This window comes from Anguilla anguilla, chromosome 9 (genome assembly GCF_013347855.1).
Source record: "Anguilla anguilla isolate fAngAng1 chromosome 9, fAngAng1.pri, whole genome shotgun sequence".
In the NCBI taxonomy this organism is placed as follows: domain Eukaryota; kingdom Metazoa; phylum Chordata; class Actinopteri; order Anguilliformes; family Anguillidae; genus Anguilla; species Anguilla anguilla.
Window position 1 is genome coordinate 46,120,961 of NC_049209.1, and position 22,013 is coordinate 46,142,973.

Genomic DNA, 22,013 nt, shown 5'->3' on the forward strand with positions numbered 1-22,013 from the left:
ATACTGTAAAACTATACAATTGTATACGAACTGAACCAACCATTAATACAGAGAACCAATTCTGGTGCCTGATTTTTATTTTATTTTTTGGCATATAAAGTACCCAGGTTGTTACACATTTACCATGACAACTACACACACTACAGCTGATTTCCGAGGGAAGGACTAATAATTTCAATATTTAATTGTAAGAGGCTAATGAACAGGCTGCATTCATACTTGCATCAGATTGGTTCTTGCAATTGTTTATTTCCAGCCGATACAAATAAGCCCTCGCTGGGAATGTCACCAGGATGCAACGTGATTGGCTTATTATAAAACCACGTGAACAGAGTGACTTTGGGAATTGAAGTCAGCATTCATTAAAGTTTCTGACAATGCACGGGCATTCAGCTGAGACAAGACATATCAACAGTGATATCCTGCAACAAGATTCAAAGGGGAGAGGGGAGCAGTTAACAGTGTGGTAAGGTATCAACATTGACTTACCATTTTCCCCACTTATTTTGTGTTTGTAACATTGATGCACTGTATTTCGGATTATATAGTAATATATGTATGTATAGGTATGTCCACACGCTGTCTTTTAGTTCGTGATATATTAAGATTCTTTGATTAGAAATGATCAGAATGTCTAGACTGGATATGGAGTTTCATCTGCTTTGGGACAGAAATTACCCAGTATATGCTGAGCTTGGGGCACCACAGCTGATTTTTGGGACTTCGACAACATTCATTTTCATTTCTTTCATTAGTTTTCAGTGCAGGAGTTCCATTTTTTTAAGAATACCTGCTAAAATATTTTTTCTTACTTCATCAAATCAAAATCAAAATTTCAGCTTTGTGGTTGGGTTTTCCTATACGAAATACATTTTTCATTGGACAAACTTAAAATTAACTTTCATTTTTGTTTCATCTATATCTTCTTGGTTTCCCAGTAGAACATTTTTAGATTAATTCAGATGAATGGAACAATTTTCAATTGGGAAAGCCAACAAAAATATTGGTGTTACAAATTGAAGTAAATATTTTAGTTTTACCAACTGAAATGATTTTTTCAGTTTTCAAGTTTTTCAACATAATATTCTCTCCAATTGGAAGCCTTATCTTGAAATTACTTTTCTGTAACTTAAGGCATGTTAGGATATCTGGTATCGGCTGTGTCCTAATTGAAATAAGCCTTTTGATTGGCTCAGTCCACGGGGATGCTCACAGTGCGATTGTAGGTTCAAGCTGTTGTGATGTCATTACCCGACCATGAGCGGACTTCCATAGTGGAAGGGTGTTTACTGTTGCATTACTTTCTCTCACCTATGTGCCAGTCAGCTGGATTTATCAGTCAGTGCCACTGAGCCATGCACCTCTGTTCCAATGGGTGCCAGTTACCTAGCACTGGTAGTGCTTGGAATAGACAAATAGACACAGGCTTGTGGACAAAGCACACCACAAGGGTGGTTGTAGTGTTTTTTTTTTTTTTGCATGGGTGCAGGTGGTGATGTCTTTCGAGGCAATTTCGCATTGGGGAAATAAGCGGGGAGATTATAGAATGATCAAGGAATGGTTTCGTTTAGAACTCACATCTCAAAAGTAATGAAAGTGATTCAATTTTTAAAAAATGTTAAAAATGACAGGGAATTTAAAAAACCTTTTATAGGACAGCTTTTTCAGAGAAAGCTATTCCGTTTATGTTGGCGTGCGAACCGGTTAAAAATATTAAATGGTAAATGGACTGCATTTATATAGCGCTTTTATCCAAAGCGCTTTACAATTGATGCCTCTCATTCGCCAGAGCAGTTAGGGGTTAGGAGTTAGGTGTCTTGCTCAAGGACACTTCGACATGCCCAGGGCAGGGTTTGAACCGGCAACCCTCCGACTACCAGACAATCGGTCTTACCTCTTGAGCTATGTCGCCCCCAGCAACGGAAGCTGCTGCATTTAATGCTTTCTATTTGCTGGAAAAAAGTAAATACTACTGTGTGCTAAGCATTATGCACTTCTGTTGTATGTTTTTAAATGCATTTTCAGAATTATTAAAAAAAAAATTTTTTGAGTGTTTAAAAGTAGTTTGAATATGATACATATTGTTAATGGAAGCAATAGTATAACAGATAAGTTAATTTATATAAGTTTCCCTTTTTTCTCCAGTGCTCTGAGAAGAATCAAGAAAGAATATGGAAAATGCATCCTCGGTGACATCAGTGATACTGACTGCCTTTTATGAAATGGAAGACCTGAAATACTTGTACTTTATCATTTTCCTTCTTGTGTACGTTACCATTGTTGCTGAAAATGTCATTCTTATTGTGGTCATTTATGTTCATAGAGCTCTGCATGAACCGATGTATGTCTTTGTCTGTAATTTGGCGTTTAATGAATTGTATGGGAGCACAGCTTTGCTGCCCCCCATTATGAGTAACTTAGTGTCAGAAACTCATGAAGTATCTCTGCCATGCTGTCAAGTGCAGATCTATTGCTTGCACACATATGCAATAACTGAATTTACCATTTTAGCAGTGATGGGCTACGACAGGTACGTTGCTATTTGTCACCCCCTGCAGTATCACAGCATCATGTCTGTTTCCAAAGTGTGCAAGTGCATTGCTTTCTCTTGGCTTTACCCACTCATTGCTTTTGCTGTATTTTATGCCTTGACGCTGCAACTTGTATTTTGCGGAAGTGGCATAGAGAAGATATACTGCACCAACTTTTCACTGATCAAGCTCTCTTGCACGGACACGACCGTCGTTAGCATCACTGGATTACTTTCGCTGGTCGTGTACAGTTTTCCACAGCTTGCCGTTATACTTTACTCGTACATACAGATCCTTAAGATCTGCATACGCTCCTCCAAAGGAGCGCAGACGAAAGCCCTGAACACGTGCATTCCCCATTTGCTAGCTTTGGTTAACTACTCAGTCGGTTGCTTTTTCGAAATATGCCAAAGCAGGCTCAACATCGCTCACTTACATTATGGAGCTCGTATTTTCTTGTCCCTCTACTTTCTGATAATTCCTCCCATACTAAATCCTGCCTTGTATGGAGGGAGCATTCAAGCCATAAGAGTTAGGATTTTTAAATTGGTCAAAGTCAGAAACTGCAATAGCCAATTGCGCATAATGTAAGGATGAGGTAGGCCTAATTATTCAAACAAGCATGTTTTTAATCTTTATTTTGAAGCCAGTTATTTCTTATGGATTTGAATATGTAGACATAAGACTCTAGACTACAGGTCTGTCACATTTGTAAAATTACTTTGTTGTTTTTCTATTTACGAAAAGCCATCGCTCGGTTGGTGAAGCCCCACACCCTTATAATACAAACAACAACTAATTTTGTCTCTGAATGTAGAGCATGACTATGGAAAAGAAAGATTTTTACTCATTGCTCTTTTACCTCACTACACTAACATGGCAAGGGCAAATTGCAGCTGTTCCTGAAAAGCCTTTTTTCCCAATGACATATAATTCCTTGTAAAAATCATTACAGTTATACGTCACGCGCATCCCACTAGGAGCTGTGAACCAGTACACAGCGGGAACATTATGCTGCTCATGTGATCTCTTATCCGCGATCACGAGAAGACTGCAGCACAACAAAAATACCTAAATATAAATAAATAATAGAGAAAAGCCTTAAATACAATGTTGAAAAACAGCTGTTGCATTTCAAGAACAAGTGAATTCAAAGTTATTAAACATTAAAACATTTCGCGGGAAAATAAGAACAAATACACGGACGAATGTGTGCATGAACCAATGCACATATGTGTGTGACCGGGCTGTTAATGAATTGCGGACGTGCTGCACTGTTAACGCTAATCGTCACTGTCAAACACGCTTTGCTCCTCGAGGGGTAGAGTCTTCTCTGGCCTATCGCCAAACACCTTTTTTGTTCTGTTTTGTTTTGTTTTTTTTACACACACGTTTCAGAAGAGACTAAACTGGCAATCCCTCAAAACCCACCTGTTTTGACGTGCCTACACCTAGCCCTTTCTCTTTCCCTTCCCTTACGTCATATTTAACCTCCTGCAATCCCAACATTTCTATCCTCTGCGCCAATTGAATGCATGTAATTATCGCTAATTGTGCTATCCACTTTGGCCATACATGTACTTTTAAATTCAATTTTATTTTCTGTATTTTTCAGCCTATCCTATTTTAATCTGTGTTTCACTGTGTCCATGATTTTTGAAAGGCGCATTCCAAATAAAGATTATTATTATTATTATTATTATTATTATTATTATTATTAATAATAATAATCCAGTAATCAAATTAAAGCACTGAGAACATGCAGTCTAACTACATCATTGGATATTTTTTTTTTTTTAATTTATCAAAGTGCAGTCAACTTCAGTCTTGTTCCTATACTTTTTGATATTTCCTACTACATTAAACCTCACAATCTATGGAATGAGCCGTCTTGCCCTGCAGAATTTTAAAGAATTTTCTACATTAACCCCAATGACACATGAAGTAAGGGTTAAATTAGTCTTTGGCTCAGTGCTCCAAGTGGAATTTTCCATTCAGTGAGGTGAGACATCCCTCATTTGTCAGTGCATAGTGGGCGGGGCCTGGCTTATCATGGCTCATGCGATGCACCGGTGAAAGTTGACCTGTTGGCTATAAGGCCTGTTTTTTTTTCCTTGAGAAGAGGGCCTCTTCTGTCGAGCCTATTGGCTACCTCTGGAACCCATTCCTTTGTTAGGGACTGCACCGGTTCTAATTATGAGATTATGAATGTATTAAGTAAAAACAACATAATAAACTATCAAATTATTATTATAAACTATGACTTAGGCATCCAACCATCAGCACAGATTTTGAGCATAAACTATGACATTTCCCAAATATTTTTCTGTTACTTTTACATGAAATGTTAGGTACAGCACCTAGGTGCCGTGAATAGTTCTGTCACCTCAAGTCGTTACTGGGTTCAAATCCTAGCTGTGGCCTTTCTGTGTGTTTCGTATGTTCTCCCTGTGTCTGTGTGGGTATCCTTTGGGAACTCCAGTCCAACAACATGCAAGTTAGGCTAATCGGAGAGTCTAAATTGCCAGCAATGTACACAAATATACACATGTTCATCTATATCTCCAAGGTTAGGGTTAGGCTTAGGTTTGATTCCCAGGTTAAGTAAGGTACTACGTAGTCTGAATTGCTTTATATGCAAATATTCAGCTGTTTAAATGGATTTGTATGTAAACATGTAACCTGTGTAAGTTTCTCTGGATAAGACCACCTGCTTGATGCTTAAGTGCAAAGTAATGTTATTCACAATTAACGTCATTAAGAGGAAATCAGAAAGGGAGAGAAACAAGGACCCACGGTGTCACTGATGCGAAGCACCGCTCGTACGTAGCACCCCTGGTGCATGTGAACTTGTGTGCTACCCTAGTTAAACACATTATGTGCATGTGCAGATTGATAGCAGGGAAGGCCTTGTGATGTATTGTAAATTATATTGCATCTACAATGTTACGGCCGTGTTGTCCTAAAATACAGAAAGCCTACTAAGGGAGCCATTGCCTGTGTCGCCTCGTCTTCCAAGAACGAGGTGCTTCGCGTATAAAAATGAACTTAAAATGCTACCAAAACACATTTTGGATCCAACCACTGTGGACACAATTCCTTTGAGATCAGGAAATGAATCCAGGGCTGCATTTTGCACCTCAAACAATCATCTATTTTGTTCTTCCTGAAAGAACAAATGGCTGCCCCTGCTATGAGTCACATAATTCAGGAAGGACAATTACCTAGGTGGCTATTGTAACAATTGTAAGCGTATCCTTTCCCTTGATACTTTTTTTCTTTCTTGATATCCTAAAATGACATAATGATGACCAGTTTTACACGCTGACTTGGAGTGCCTCAACAGGGTATAAAACGGGTTTGTGGGATGACTTCAGGATGGCAAGCCTTCTAGCAACAGTAGTCTCATAGGCTTGAAAAATGTTTAACTTTTAACTGTAATTTAACTGTAACTTAAAATCAATGTCTTTAATGGCTTTAAAAATTGAATATTTTTGGTATTTTACCATTTCATGAAGGAAGGACACTATATATTAATATTTTTTTAGGTTTAATTGCAACTATTGCTCATGATTGTGCTTTTGGTAAGTCTTTGGAATACTGAATTTTAAATTATTTCTGCATTGTGATATTATTAGAGAAATCATAGCAAAAATAGATACACTATAATTCCTAAAATATTCAGTATATTATGTTTCCGTATCTTGTTTTTTCAACGTCTGTGTGTGGATATTCTTTATTTGTGTATATTATTCTTTTTAATTGCAACTCCACAAGCACTTATTCAGTAAGTCTATTAACTGTATACAGTGTTCTATGGCCCTGGGTTAGCTAAATATTTGTGATTGTAAGTTAGGAGTTCAGGTGGTTTTCAACCCAGCACCACCAATCGATCATACAGTACTGGTCTGTTTAATTTTAAAACTCTACCTCTATTTTAAAACATGGGGAGGAAAAGTTTTAATACTCCTATTGAAATTGATAAAATGAATCATGCTTAACGTAGCCTTATATTTGATAGGGTATAATACCTCCCTGTATTTTTAGATCTTTAAGGTGTACGATCACAAATACAGTATGTGAATAAAATGTTCTTAATGCTGATGCAACAATCACTTCTGTTAATTGAAAGCAATGGAGTTATAGAGCACTGACTCAGAATTTATAAAAACGTTACAAAAAAACCCACTCTTTAAATGGTTAAGTACAAGTTAACTGAAATAAGGCATTGCAGGTTTTAAAAAAATAATTGCTGAGATATTCTTGATAGAATTATGCTTTGTGTGTGCTGATTAAAAATGTATTTCTCTCTCAGGTATGCAGATTAAAAACTGACAGCCATGGAGAACATATCCGAGATCACTTTAGTTCTGAGTGCGTTTGAAGATGTTGGATCCATTCGATATTTTTACTTTTGTCTGATTCTAATTTTGTACTGCTCAATTATATTGGCAAATTTGCTACTCATTGTGGTCATATGCACTGACAGCAGTCTTCAAGAGCCCATGTATTTACTCCTGTGCAATTTGGCTGTGACTGAACTCTATGGAAGCACTGCCTTATACCCATCACTGCTCGTGAACATGCTGTCAAACATCCATGAAGTTTCCAAGATTTTCTGCTTCATACAGATCTTCTGCCTGTTCACCTATGGGTCGATAGAATTTTCCAGCTTATCCGTGATGGCTTACGACAGATACGTGTCCATCTGTCATCCACTGCAGTATCACAGTATCATGACTCCAACCAAAGTGTACATATTCATTTTTTTAATCTGGTTTTGCTGCAGCCTGAAAGTGTCTGTCACCCTTGGCCTGAGCGCACGGCTGCCTCTCTGTGGAAACACCATTTATAAAGTGTACTGTGACAATTACTCGATTGTCAAGCTGTCTTGTGCTGATACAACGGCAAATAACGTCTACGGTCTGTGCAGTCTGTTCTTCACGGTTGTTATTCCGCTGTTTCTCATCGTTTACTCGTATTTTAAAATTTTCACAATTTGTCTGAAATCGTCCAGAGAGTCTCAGATGAAGGCTCTGACGACCTGCGCTCCGCATTTGGCTTCCCTGATAAATTTTTCAATCGGCTGTTTGTTTGAAATTCTCCAAAGCAGGTTCGAAATGATGCCTATCCCATCTGCAGTTCGAGTAACTTTGTCAGTGTACTTCTTGATGATTTGTCCTATCTTCAATCCTATTATCTATGGAGTGAGAACCACAAAAATAAGAGCAGTGGTCAAAAAGTTAATTTCTAGGTGGTTAAATTTACTGTGAAGGCGGTGGCACAGTGATGCAGTGGGTAGCACTGTCGCCCCACAGCAAGGTCCTGGGCTCAAATCCCAGCCAGGGCCTTTCCGTGTGGAGTTTGCATGTTCTCCCAATGTCAGCGTGGGTTTCCTCTGGGTACTCTGGTTTCCTCCCACAGTCCAAAAACATGCAGGTCAGCTAATTGGAGTCTCTAAATTGTCCATGGGTATGAGTATGTGTGGAATGGTGTGCCCTGCAATAGATTGGGAACCTGTTCAGGGCGTATTCCTGCCTCTCACCCAATGCACGCTGGGATAGGCTCCAGCACCCCCTGTGACCCTGACCAGAATAAGCGGGTATAGATAATGGATGGAAATTTACTGTGAACACTTTCATATTATACTCCAATAAGGACAATATATATTTTTTTAAACTTGGATGAAATTCCCCATTAACTGTTCTGTGATGTACTGCTTTGGTCTTAGATTTATAATCATGGTGAAAATCCATTTACTGTACTGTACGTGTAGATTTATAATTAAAAATCAGACTCACTGAAATGTCTGTACTTTGCTATTTTAATCAGCTTTGGGTTTGCTGCAATGTATTTTTTGCAATGGAAATAGAACAATAAACAGAGTATTCCTTCAGGGTCAGATACTCTGTAGGGCTTATTTACAGTATGACCTAGCCAATGGGCTCAAGTTGTTTACTGATCTCCTTTGAAGAACAGTCCTCCCATGATGTTTTTTCTAAGTGGACATGCCTCCCACGTCACTCCTCAGAAAATATTTAAAGGCCAGTGCATTAATATTTTTCATTATGTGCTCCAACTGTCTCTCGACAGGATACGGTAATATTTTTCTTTCTGCTGTATGTATATATTATATCTTTATACTTTAAAACTAAGTGCATGGATACATTAAAAAGCTGTTACTCCAATAGTTGTCATGTTGGTTTTGCTAATAAGATGTCTGTTAATAATACTTTTGTATTGCTTTTTTATTCATGGTGAAATTTGAAGACATTTTTTGAGATTGATTGTTCTAAATATGGAAACTCAAGTGAACAGGTCATCATGCTGGTATGTAATTTGCTTGATTTTATGTCATTTTTCAAATGTTGGGTTTGCAGAATGGTTAAATCTTTTTAAATATTGGTTGAGAATACAGCCTCTGACAGGAAAAGCAAGCTAGTCGGTTCCTGAGGTGGATCATCAGGCAATCATTACAGCACACTTAGAAAAGAATAGCAGCATCAAGACAATTCATTTATACACTTTTTGAATTTATATACATTCTGAATGTTGAAAAATATGGGGCCAAATTTGAAAGCCATATTTTAAATGGTTTGAATTGATTTGGTTTCTTTCGATTCCCTTCAAGGCTATTGTTTTGTTTTGTTTGACGATTGTCTTACGCCGGGTGCTTTTATTGTGTGTGGTTGTAATACACGGGGAGAAAGTAGAGTTTAGCGTGAGTTTTATGGGATAAATCGTGTGGGTAGAGAAAAAACTGTGAATTAAGTATGATTACACTATGCACTCTTTCAGTTTTTCTCTTCTTCAAAACACAGAGCATGGAATACACTTTTGAACAGACGATGGAGAACTCTTCCCAGGTCACCTTCTTCATACTCGCTGCATATGATGACGTTGGACACATGAAGTACTTTTATTTTAGCATTATAATTGTATTGTACATTTCAATCATCGTTGCAAACTCGCTGCTTATTATAGTGATCTTTGTTGACAGAAATCTGCATGAACCAATGTATTTGTTTGTGTGCAATCTCTCTGTTAATGAATTGTACGGAAGCACTGCTTTGCTCCCTATGTTGTTGGTGAATTTGCTATCGGATGTCCATGAAATTCAAAGAGATTATTGTATTTTCCAAATTTTCTGCCTGTACACATACGGCTCAGTAGAATTTTGCAACTTAGCTGTCATGGCATATGACCGATATGTGTCCATCTGTCATCCTTTGGAGTATCACAGAATGATGACTTTGGGCAAAGTGTGCTTGTACATCTTGTGTGTCTGGATTTATTCGTTCTGCAAATTCGTCATCACTCTCTCCTTAAGCGTGAGGTTACAGTTATGCGGCAATGTCATGAACAAAGTGTACTGCGATAACTATTTGTTGGTCAAGCTTGCCTGTTCAGACACCACTTTGAACAATATTTTTGGGCTGATAATGATGTTTCTGTCTGTGACCTTACCGTTTGTTCTCATATTGTACTCATATGCGAAGATTCTGGAAATCTGCTTCAAATCCTCCAGTGCCCGGGCAAAAGCATTAAACACATGCACTCCACATTTAGTGTCGCTGGCAAATTTTTCATTCGGCTGCTTTTTTGAGCTGCTCAGCTCCCGATCTACTACGGCAGCCATCGCATCACCAGGCCGTCAGATATTATCAGTGTATTTTTTGGTGTTGCCCCCTTTCCTAAATCCAATTATTTACGGAGTTAGGACAGAAAAAGTGAGAAAGGCATTTAAAAAACTGCTGTTGAGCCCCTCGTAACCTCTTGTTTAACGAAATCTAAGCGGAAATTGCCTCAGTTGCATTAATATCATGCCAGTGTGTAAGCCGCAATTAAAGATAATGTGACCATGAACCTTTCAAAAGGAACTATGGATGGCAAATAAACAGAAATTTTAAAAAGCTGTGTTCTATCATATACACTGTCGTATACGTGTCACGTCATTTGTCATTGGAACCGTGCGAGCTGTGGTACATCTGAACATCAGTCTTGTGAAATGGTTGTGCAGTGGCAAAAGTAGTAGCACCTGAAAATCCTCATAGATTTTGATCTATTCCCTCCGTGTCAAAGATAATTTAGTACAAACAAGCTACATCCCTTGGCTACGATTACACACCACAATGACATTTCTGGGACATACCATTAACTAGCAATCTGACTGAAAGTACAAAGAGTGAAATGTTACATTTAACCCCTAGATTGGGGTAAAAACAAACATGGCGCGGGGGTACTCCTAACATTCTGAATAGCTTTAAACCTTAACACAAAGTAAGGCAATTCAATACAATTCCATATTATATGATACAAACAGTCTTTAATTTATTTTTTGATTACGTTATATGTTTTTCACGGCCTACCTATTTTCGTGAAAATCTATCACAAGGCTATACATTGTTCTCTGGTTCCCGTCCAATGTCTAATCAATCCAAACAGCTGTATCAGTGGATGTCACGGCACCATGTAGCCTAAAGTTAAAATTGAGTTAAATATATTTACAAAGATCCCATCTGAATTGGACAAATTGAATCAATTGGTTAATTAATAATTACTGACAACAGGCTAACAACCCTGAATGGTTTAACCCCGTAAGGGCAGTGTCTGCACTTTTGTCTGGCTTGCAATTCCAGCAAGCTAGCATGCTATATAAAAACTATGTCATCTGTTAGTCATTAAAAGACTGTTCACAGTTACATACATTTGGATTCCTTGACATACACACACAATACAGTAGTTGAAAAACACTTCTCTTGCATATAGCCAAATCAGACTTTTGGCAATAAATATTTATTGAACTCTCTCACTGTTTGTTTGAGACAAAGAGACGGTAATTCAGCATGTTTAACCCAAAATATGTCGAGCTCCAGAGGATATACCAGCAGAGGTTTGTATATATGAATATATGAAAGTGTGAGTAAACACAGATACACAGAAATTATTAATTAATAAATCAATTAAACTTTATTATTCATACAGGGTAGGTTGACTGAGCAGCAATGCCCTGTGAATGATTGCACTCCACACACAGTCACTCTGCTTGAAAATATGCTTATAAGGCTGTTGCATATTGAATACTTTTCATTCTGCATTCAAACTGACTTATCAAGAAGTACAATAGAAACCCTGCCAATGTAGGTATGTAGCATCTGCACATTTTAAAAGGAAATGCAAATATGTTTTAGAAAGCTGTTACTCCAATAGCTGCCATTTTGGTTTTAATACTGTTTTAATATTACTGCTTTGGCCAATGGTAGACATGGAGAAGGAGAGGAATTGCCCTCTCTGGATCAGAGGGAACATAAAACCAGGGTTAGGCTATCGAATTTTAGGTGTAAACTGTAAAGCGTAGACTTTTGCTTTATTCAGTCTATTGCACTGAAATTGCTTAGACTTACCTGGCCTGTTTGAGGTTGGCTTTGGGGGTAAAATGCCAGGAGGGGCATTTCTGGGAAAGCACAATGTGGTGAAATTCTAAACTGTGGCATAATCACCATCAACAGCAGATGAAGCTTGTGAGGGAAAATAACTTCCAAATTAAGACATGCTGTCCCCAACAAATCCAGACCAGCAAAGGCCTCCTTCTTGCTCCAGCTGACTGTACACGGGTTCTATCTGTGGATCTTCAGATTGGCCTAGATGACCCTTCTCATGGTTCAGTCCTATTAGACCACAAGTGTCCTACTCTACCATAGAATGTCCACAGGGACCCTTGCAGCACCATTCGAGAACAACTCTGGGTTCCTGAAGTCAAGCCAAAGACTTCAACAGAATATGTATACCAAATCAATTACCTCTGTATGTGTTTATGCAATAACCTAATTAGTATATCAAGTAAAGGTCAGGGGTCAAATTGAGGAAATGTGTTCATTCTCATTCAAACAGCTGAAATATATCTGTAATTGTACAAAAAATAAAAAAACCCTGGACAGATAGTACCCGTTTTATTAATCTATTCACAACACAAAATATTTGCCAAGATATCACAACCACTCTGCTGTTGAATGAGATCACTTTAAAATTTCTGTTCCCACAGTCTCACAGAACTCCATAGAGAACGTTTGAACATCTGCACACCTATTTCAATTTTCATTTCCTCTAAAGCTTACAATTACCAGGTTTGTACTGTAACTTTTGGCATCCCAAATGTAGGATACCACCGGAGTATTCGCAGCATTATCTTTTCCCATAATTAGGGGGACATCTGGCTATTTACCGGAGAAAGCCTTCTGGGTTGCCTTTTCTAATCCACTTGACTTTCAAGCTGAAACCCTCCTGAGTGGTGATTTTTATCATTTAAAAATATGTCAAATATGGGTAATTAATTTACATCTAATTTGCATTCACATTATAACATAAAACATTGTTAAGTGTTGTTTAGAATTCCTAATCACATTCAATAATACTCAGCTGAGCTGGGAACAGTACCAGTTAAAAAATAAAAAACACAAACTTTTCCCCCAATTTCATTAATAGTAATTTATTTTTCTTTCATTTTGTACATTATTATTATCATTATTATTATTATTGTTATTATTATTATTATTATTATTATTAATAATAATAATAATAATAATAATAATAATAATAATAATAATTTCTTCTTCTTCTTCTTCTTCTTGGGAGCTTTTATACAGTAATCTCCACTTTATTCCTTGGTCACAGTTGCATTAAAGCTAATCTTTTCATTCCTCCATAGAAACATCAAGGAAAAATGCCAGCATTTATCTCAGTTTCATATGTTTACATCGCCACCTAGTGTCAAAGTACACACATCACAATACATTACATCCCTGAGCCTTCGTTCCATTCATTTCATGGTTCCTTGACAATAAATGCTCAGACAGTCTGTAGAATCATCAGCTTCTCTTATATATTCAAGAAATATTATGTATATGTATATAATATTATATAGTATGCCCACATGAGTTATTCAGTTTTCTGGGCGACATATTCCTGTGGAAAAGATACTATACATCTCACATTCATGAACTTATCAAAGTACATACATACCTGTTTCCACTGGGTGGCAGCAAACACCAAAAAGAAGGTTTTTGAAAAATTCAAATCTTGATATTGTTATTCGTAACCAAAATAGTACTACTGTAGGTAAATTGGGCCTATGAGATAAAACTAAAATTAAATAAATAAATAAATAAATAAATAAATAAATAAAAACTTTTGCAAGAAAGAAAAATATATGTAGGAAAATATGTATAAGAAGAATTAAGTTTATTCATTATTGCATGAATTGGAAATAATAATAATAATAATAATAATAATAATAATATTGAAAGCATACATGCTTAAAATGAAAGTATTGGATTAAACTTTTAAATTATAATGTTACATTGCTTCACTCTGTGCCATTGTATTAATCAAAAACATGATTAGATTGATTGGATTGCTCAAAATTATGTTTTATATTCATCTATACCCTATACCATCTATCTTCACCCACTTATTTCTGGTCAGGGTCACGGGAGGGGCTGGAGCATATCCCAGCATGCATTGGCCGAGAGGCGGGATTACAGTCTGCGCAGTCCATCACAGGCCACAAACACCATTCACTCACACACTCAGAGCTAGGAGCTATTCAGGCTCCAGTTAGCCTAACTTGCGTGTCATTGGACTGTGGGAGGTACCTGGAGGAAACCCACGTGGACACGGTGAGAACATGCACAGAAGTCTGCACAGAAAGGCCCCAAATGCAGGGATTTGAACTCAGCACTTTCTTGCTGCTACCCAATGTGCTGCCCACATCCTCTTTTTTTTATTTTTTATTTTTTTTACAAATGCTTACAATTTAGTGAAGGTTTTTTGAAGTAGTACTGTGACCTAGACCACAGAATTTAATTTACGAAATGAGCTGCCATAGCTAATACTTCACATGGCCAACCTCATTTTTGCATTTCTGAAAAATGCCAGATTTTTTATGTAATTTGTTGAACAATAAGACCAGATAATGGTTTAAAATGTCAACGTCATATCATGAAATATGCTACTTTAAATATTCTATAAAAAAGAAAATATTTTCTGGTATTTTTTTTTTCTTAGTTGTGGTCCACCTTCTCAATACTCCCTGCAGACTCTTTGCTTCTCTGTTTTCATAAGAACAGAATATACAAAAAGTGTTAAATATAGGAATTAATGCAAGAATGGACACAAGAGGTTAATAAAGGAGGTTTATTATTTAAATATGCTAATATAGCATTTTAGGGACATTTAACAGCAGTTTGGGTGCTGCAGGTATTTAACCTTTGTTTCCATTTAAAGTCCATTTATATTATATTATATTATAAGGGCTTCTAATAATTTCTATTTGATCATGGGAAACAATATCCATTTTGTTATGGTGATACAGATTCAATTCTTAGTTTCACTTTTGTTTGAAAACATTCAGTGTGCTCACATGTGCAGTAATAATCTGATCGTAGCCAATAATCAGGGTACTGATGTGCACACAGTATAAACCTGGCTATTAATGGTGCTCTTTGGCTCTGTGATAAAGCTGCCGATTGCTTGGCATACCAAATAGCTTCAAAAAGAGGTTCCAAAGAACTTCAAGGTTGAAGGTATTAGACTAGAAAAAAAATAATAATACAAAGGAAACCCAGACACCACTAAATAAATAAATAAATAAATAAAAGTTCACAGAGTCACATCAAAAAGCCAAAAACCCATCAAACATTCTTTTGAAATGGAAGGCTGCATCATATCCGCCACACCTCATTTTAATGTTAGCATTTTAGGCATTCCTACCCAGAGAAACTTCTTTTTATAAATGATCCATCTATATGGCTAGATTTTTACAGCAATTCGGCTCAAGTACGTCACTCAAGTACTCCACCTGGGAAATGATCCTCCATGTTAGAGTTACCAGTCTAGTTTTAGTCTCGCCGATATATTCCACTGCCATTTCCCTCTTTTCCTTTTTCTAGACAGCCACAAATTGTTGTGAATGTGGATGTGACTGTATGGCTCATTACTGACCACATTACACGCAATTTGCCAGTGGAGCACTGCTGAGGCAAATATTTGTGTGTCAATATTTTACATCTATAATCACAAATTAAATGGGCAATCAAACATTCACAGCATGGAGATAAGTAATTTGTTGACGTGTCATTCATACAGGACGTGATTAAAATTACAGCCTTGGACCATCTAAATAATGAGTCAACAAAGGGTTGCTAAAAAAAAAAAAAATTAGCCTTCTTGTGCCAACTAGGAGAGCAGGCCACAACAGAACAAAGATCGCAGAGGGACCTGGAAAGGGAATTTGAAAGTGGCTCTTGTAAGAGCAGCGATAATTTTTTAACAGAGAACAGCAAGACATCCCGTTGAAACAGTGAGTCAGGCTGAGGCTTCAGTTCTCTTATCGTTGCTTTACCAGTTAGATTAAGCTGTTGACCAAGAACCGTCTTGCTTTCCTGACCTCTGTTCATCACATTTTGTTGTTAGTCAATTCAAAAAGAACAAAACATTGATGATCTAATATTTGCTCCATGCGCACATCACACAATAAGGTGTGTGCACATTTAATCACACATTGGCAATATTTGACAAGTAGAACTTCATATTTTGGCTGTACAAAGGAAACTGTTGACTTTCTACCTTATCATATTTGTGTCCTATAATCACAATGATATTTTGAAGTCAATGGCCTAATCCTAAACTTAAAAAAAAGTTGAGATAATGACTTAACGCTGTGGTGACCGTTGTATTCACAGGCTTTTCTCTCACACCTGGAGTCAGAATGGAATCCGGACCAAGCAGGAACTTCTCTCACACCGAATTCTACCTGACGGGGTTCTTGTCCCTTGGAGAGAGATGGCAGTTCCTTTTCATCCCCTTTCAGTTTAGCACTTCTGTTCACGCTGGTCACCAACTGGACGCTCGTTTATGTGATTGTAAGTCAGAAGAGTTTACACTCTCCCATGTATATACTGATCAGTGCCATCGACTGTATTGACATGATGGTCCCGTTGGGGCTCGTTCCCAGAATGCTCTTTGCCTTCCTGTCTGACATCGATGCGATTTCCAGAGCGGGCTGCCTGCTGTAGGTGTACTTAGTTCACTACGCGGCCTCTTTCCAGTCCGCCATTTTGCTTGCCATTGGCCGCCGATCGATACTTCGCCATTGGTGTGCCCCTGCGTTACAACGATATTGTGAGCTTGACCAATTCTGTGGCCGCCGCTGCGTTCATCGGGGCGGGGACGCTGGGCCCCTCGAACGTGCTGCACCACTGCTTCTGCGAGCATCAGATGGTGGAGAACTTGGCCTGCGAGGACAGAAGCCGAAACTACTTAGCGGACCTGGTAGCCTTCTGCGTCTAGACTGTCGACCGCACCGCCATCGCCTGCTCGTATATCTACATATTCGCGGTCATATTCCAGTCAGCGGCGAGCGAATCCCGCCAAAAAAAAGCCATCCAGACGTGCGGCAGGCACATCATTGTCTTATGCATCGCTTGCACGTCTGCGATGATTGCGTTCGTAGGGTACAGGGTACAGCACAGTATTCCGTCTGACATCAGAGTGCTGATAAGCTGCATGTGCCTCCTCGTCCCTGGGGGCTCCAACCCCGTCGTATGTGGCCTCAGGACCAAAGAGATAAGGATGCATTTTGTTAAAATCTTTAAATGTGGCCAAGAGGACTCACAGTGATATTTCATTTTGAAGTGTTAATGCTGGATATTTGTAAGAAATCTTTGAGTACTGTTACATAAGTAATCTCTCTTTTGTCAGATTCTCCCCTCCTAGAAACTAGACAGGCAAGCTTGTAGTTTGTTTATTTCTCATTTTATTTTTTCATGTGGAGCGAGGCAGTCGCTTTCAGTTTTCTGGGAATCAAGTCTTAAATTTCTGTGAAGCAGCACCTGGAACATGATTGCGATTAAGTAGAAGCTGACCTTCACAAGCAAGTCATTTTTTTCATATGACTTGCACAACATTTTTCTAAGATGCTACTTTGAAAATAACTGGTTTCAAAAGAACCCACCACTTTCAATCCATTCATCAGTGTCCAAGGCTAGGATACTTCATCACGATTTGACAGTGGAATCTTTCTGTGTATGTGGCACCTTTTAAACATAATTGAAATCTGTAATTGAATCTGAAAAAATTAAAGTGTCTCCAATAGATAATACAAAAATATATTGCTTATAAGGCGTTGCCATAGCTAAAAGCATTCCAGTCTATTATTATTATTATTATTATTATTATTATTATTATTATTATTATTATTATTATCCCCATAGTTTTAGGTAATTGAAAAATCTTTTAAAATAATGCAGACTCGTGGATGTTTAATTAAAAACAGTTATGCCATCAAATCTATCAAAAACGTTATCGTCCTCTCCAGAAAATAGAATTTTATTATTGTCTTGGATTCATTGCTGTGTAAAGCTTTAGTTCACAACCTGCTGTTCTTTAAGTCGAAAACTCCTCCTGATCCTGACTTGTACGTTTGAACTCAATTGCCTTTCACAGTGACTGAATCAGACGCTGTACGTAAATCACGCAAGGGGACTGAATGGTATCCACGTACATGTACGAGAAAGAGCATACTGAAGTATCGGGTGACATTTGTGGCAAATAAAGCAGCCTACTCTGAATTATTTCCTGTGACTCCAGCTTTGTTGGGATTTTGTGAATGTACACCACATTTAAAGGCAACAGTCTGTATGTTTAAAGCTGGAAAATAATTATTGCATCTGCAGTGGTATTTTCTATGTTTTTTTTTGTTATGTATTTAAATAATTAATAATTCCAGTGATGTTCTGTCTGTATTATGTATGCCAGTAAAGAATGATGTAAAAAATTTCCTTCTATCCATCAATACATCCATTAAAGTAATACACACACACACACACACACACTATATACAGTATATGACTTACTCTTACTCAGGAACAGCACTCATGATCCTTCTAGTTACTTATTAAAATTTAAATAACCTTTACTAACACTGGCTGATTCCTTATGGCCTCTTCAAATGTGACAAAAAATACCCCCACAAAATAATGAAATAATATGGTGGAAGCTAACCACCAATGAATGGGTTCAATGTCAGGCCATGATTTCACTATTATTCTAACTGATGTTAAATGCCATTCAGTGGAGGAAAAACAGAATGTGCATTCTCCTGTTGCTACGTGGCTAATCATCGAGCTGACATTTATTGCTGCTGAAGTTGCAGTGATTGATATTCCAGCAATTTTAATTATGTTTATTTAGGCTGGTCAAGCTCTTTTTTAAAAAAAAGGTTTAATAATATAATTCTACTTTTTCTTCTCAGTGGTTGTGATGGTATTTGGTGGTATTGGTATTGACAATGGTTGTGACTTTTGGGTCTTTTTGCATTGTCACTATATTTTTTATCTCTATTTTTATTAAGTTTGTTTGCATCTCCCACTTACTCGTCATTTGTTGTTATTTTGTTATTTTAATAATGGTAATAATAATAATAATCATCATAATCACAATCTTAATAATTGATTAAATTGATCATTTTAATAATAATTTAATAATTGATTGCACTGACAATTAGAAGGACAATATCAGTCATGAGAAGCAGGGACGTGTGTTTACAATGAGTCTAACATGGAGTTTGATGTTGAATGGGCTTCTATTGGATGGGGGTGTTTTGCTTACTCGGATATCAAATATCTACAGATATCTAAATATTGAAGCAAGCAACCTAAAAATGGTCTGGGGTGCACATAAAAGCCCGGGTAGGTGTGAAAATGACCCCAGAGGTGTTATAAAGTGAAATTCCCCTTTAATGAAATCAGCAGGCTGAGTTAATGGGTGGAAGAAACACAGGGCAAGACTTCTCACCCCCTGGGGTTCCATCTCTGGGTGAGGAGAGGCAGTTTTGCGCGATGTGGCACAGTGTGGTGGTCTCCCTCTGGGCTTTCTGAAGGAGTGAGAGACGGTGGTGGGGGGGGGGGGGCGGGGGAGGTGGGGAGGGAGCTTGTGGCTTCAGACCTTGGCTGTTGTTCTCTCCGCTCACACGGCACCCAACGGCAGAACTGGGTCACAGATTGCGCTCCCGGAACGAGCGGCGGCCGCGCCTGTTCTGCCGCGTCTGCGCCGTCCCACGCTCTGTCAAGAGCTGAGATGGTCCCCAGGCCGGTGTGTGTGTGTGTGTGTGTGTGTGTGTGTGTGTGTGTGTGCCCGTTTTCGGGGTTTTAAAATGATATATCACAACCCCTTGCAGCAAAAAGTATGTCAAGAAAGCTAGCGTTGATTTGAGGAGGGGCGTGCCACACACTGACACCAACTGTAGCGTGTAGGAACCAGGTGTACCGTGGGGAGGAGCTCATGCAGTGGTTACCAGGGAAACGTTGGCCAATTAACCTGAGGAACGCTGGCCCCAGCCTTTATGGTCCATCATAAATGTGTCCTTCCTCTGTGGAATCCTGGTTGGTCATAAGTGTCCGATGCAGCCTAAGCCAAGGGTTCAATGTCTAGGCCAGCGGTCTCCAACCCTGGTCCTGGAGAGCTACAGGGTCTGCTGGTTTTCATAGTGACTCTGCACGTCATGAATCAATTAGAGCAGTTGATTGCACAGTTAGCTCAACTCACCTGGTGTCTTGGGTCTCAATTGGGTGCTGATTTTAAGGTGAAAACAAAAACCAGCAGACCCTGTAGCTCTCCACGACCAGGGTTGGAGACCACTGGGCTAGGCTATAGGGTCCGTCTGTTCTTGAGAAATTGATTGACGGTTCTCTTGGCTGTGATAACTGTGTGCAGACATCTTGACGTGATCTTTGCTGCAAGGCCTAATCAGCCGATCATGAGCTAGAACTCATTTCTGTCACTTTGCCTCAATTTAGACTGCATGCTTTTCTCAGTATTTTCTTTAGCCGGGCTCATACAGGGCACAGAAGAGGTGTAGTAAATGCATTAATTTACGGAGAAGAAATCCTAATCTAGGGAGCCTTAACCTAAATGTATTATTTAAAAATGAGTAATTCTAACGGATGTATTTTTACTGAATGAATTCACTCTAGACAATTTCCCCATGGGCACAACAGCAATGGCAAATCTGGTAATCATGCTGTAGAGCTTCTGCCACTGTCTTCAGTGTGCAGATACACAGCACATGCTAAATTTGACGTATTATATTGAAGTGAGTGACTTATGGGCTTCAGGCTGTACGTACTGCATAAAACTCTGGCAAAGCAAGAAAATCTAAAATGGCTTCCTGTCTTCATTGGATCTGTGCATTCATCAAAGCAAGAAAATCTAAAATGGCTTCCTGTCTTCATTGGATCTGTGCATTCATCTTTTTACTTTTTACTACACCCCCCCCCCCCCCCCCCCCCCCCCGTTGTAATACATTACAATAACAGTAACAAAGTGGAATGGCGGTGGATTAACCTGTACTGGAGGCTTTAATGAACCTCAGCGCTGAAGGGGGGGGGGAGGGGGGGCGGGGGGGGGGTGAGACCAATGTCTGCTACCAATGTCAGTGTGGTCAAAAAACAACCGCACTGCCATTACCCTAATGGCTGTCTGGCGGACACAAAGAGGGCCACTTACCGCAGACAGGCAATTATTGTGAAGCCATCCACACCGGTGTTGGGTTTCTCCATGGAGATTGGTGTATTTTATACGGAAGTACAAAATGGCTGTCTTGTGTGGTGATACCTTTGTTTTGAGACTCTCGATGACTAATATTTAATGTTACAGAGTGGATTGTCCACAACAAAGGAGGACTATGATATTTTCTGACACATGTATTAATATTTTAGTCTTTTTTGTGCCCAATAAAGTCGATGAGAGTCAAATTCATTGCAACAGAAAAAAACTAGTCATTGATGAAGTCACAAGGTAAACAATATAGATTCATTAATTTTTAAAGCACATAGCCCAAGCAGACACCTGGATAAAATGGAGTATCAATCCTTGTTTTTCAATTATCTCAGTGTTGCTTGTTCTTTAATCAGTCTGTGAGGGTTAAAGAACAATGCAATTCTTTTGTTTTCAGACTTAATTAATATTAAACAGACGGTAACAAGGTCATTAAGCGGCACTGGTCGCATCTAATGATAGATCACGTTCTGTAGCATGGAAACAAATTAGCCAAGATGGCTGACTTTTGGCCCACAAGACAAAAAGAACAGAGACTTCTGGTTTTGACACAGTTAATTAGGGCACAATGCCACAGCAAGTGTGGCCAGGTATAATTGGTCACCAAAGGGTAAGTCCAGGGTAGCAATTAAAAAAATCAAAAACAGCAAGTCACATGCTATAAACAAGTTTTACTGTACCTTGGCTACTCCATGTAAACATGAACGTATCCTGCTAAGTACATGACCATGGAGCCTTATTTAAATTTTGTAATTTAAGTTAATTTAAATTATTTTAATGTGACATTTCACAGCCACTTGAATTACAAAAATAATAACCCTGCATGAAATAATGAATTAATAAAAATAAATCAAATAAGATGTACAACCC

At 38.4% G+C, this 22,013-nt stretch overlaps 3 protein-coding genes and 1 pseudogene across 4 annotated transcripts; all 4 read left to right on the forward strand.

Annotated features, from left to right (window-relative positions):
• Positions 1–292: 292 nt before the first annotated feature.
• LOC118236361 (olfactory receptor 142-like) lies at positions 293–3,709 on the forward strand. Of its 2 annotated transcripts, none has more exons than XM_035434655.1 (2): positions 293–471; positions 2,146–3,709. In XM_035434655.1, the coding sequence occupies exon 2, from the start codon at positions 2,172–2,174 to the stop codon at positions 3,120–3,122; it is 951 nt and encodes a 316-aa protein (XP_035290546.1). In that variant the 5' UTR covers positions 293–471; positions 2,146–2,171; the 3' UTR covers positions 3,123–3,709. The 2 variants fall into 2 exon arrangements, with proteins under 2 accessions (XP_035290546.1, XP_035290545.1); XM_035434654.1 differs by having other exon boundaries at positions 293–466.
• Positions 3,710–5,959: 2,250 nt separating this feature from the next.
• On the forward strand, positions 5,960–8,301 carry LOC118236495 (olfactory receptor 52D1-like). The gene is made up of 2 exons (XM_035434932.1): positions 5,960–6,115; positions 6,847–8,301. The coding sequence occupies exon 2, from the start codon at positions 6,872–6,874 to the stop codon at positions 7,802–7,804; it is 933 nt and encodes a 310-aa protein (XP_035290823.1). The 5' UTR covers positions 5,960–6,115; positions 6,847–6,871; the 3' UTR covers positions 7,805–8,301.
• Positions 8,302–8,835: 534 nt separating this feature from the next.
• LOC118236330 (olfactory receptor 1496-like) lies at positions 8,836–10,444 on the forward strand. Its single transcript, XM_035434600.1, has 2 exons — positions 8,836–8,861; positions 9,353–10,444. The coding sequence occupies exons 1-2, from the start codon at positions 8,856–8,858 to the stop codon at positions 10,301–10,303; spliced, it is 957 nt and encodes a 318-aa protein (XP_035290491.1). The 5' UTR covers positions 8,836–8,855; the 3' UTR covers positions 10,304–10,444.
• Positions 10,445–16,296: 5,852 nt separating this feature from the next.
• Positions 16,297–17,207, forward strand: LOC118236572 (annotated as a pseudogene).
• The last annotated feature ends 4,806 nt before the right edge of the window (positions 17,208–22,013 follow it).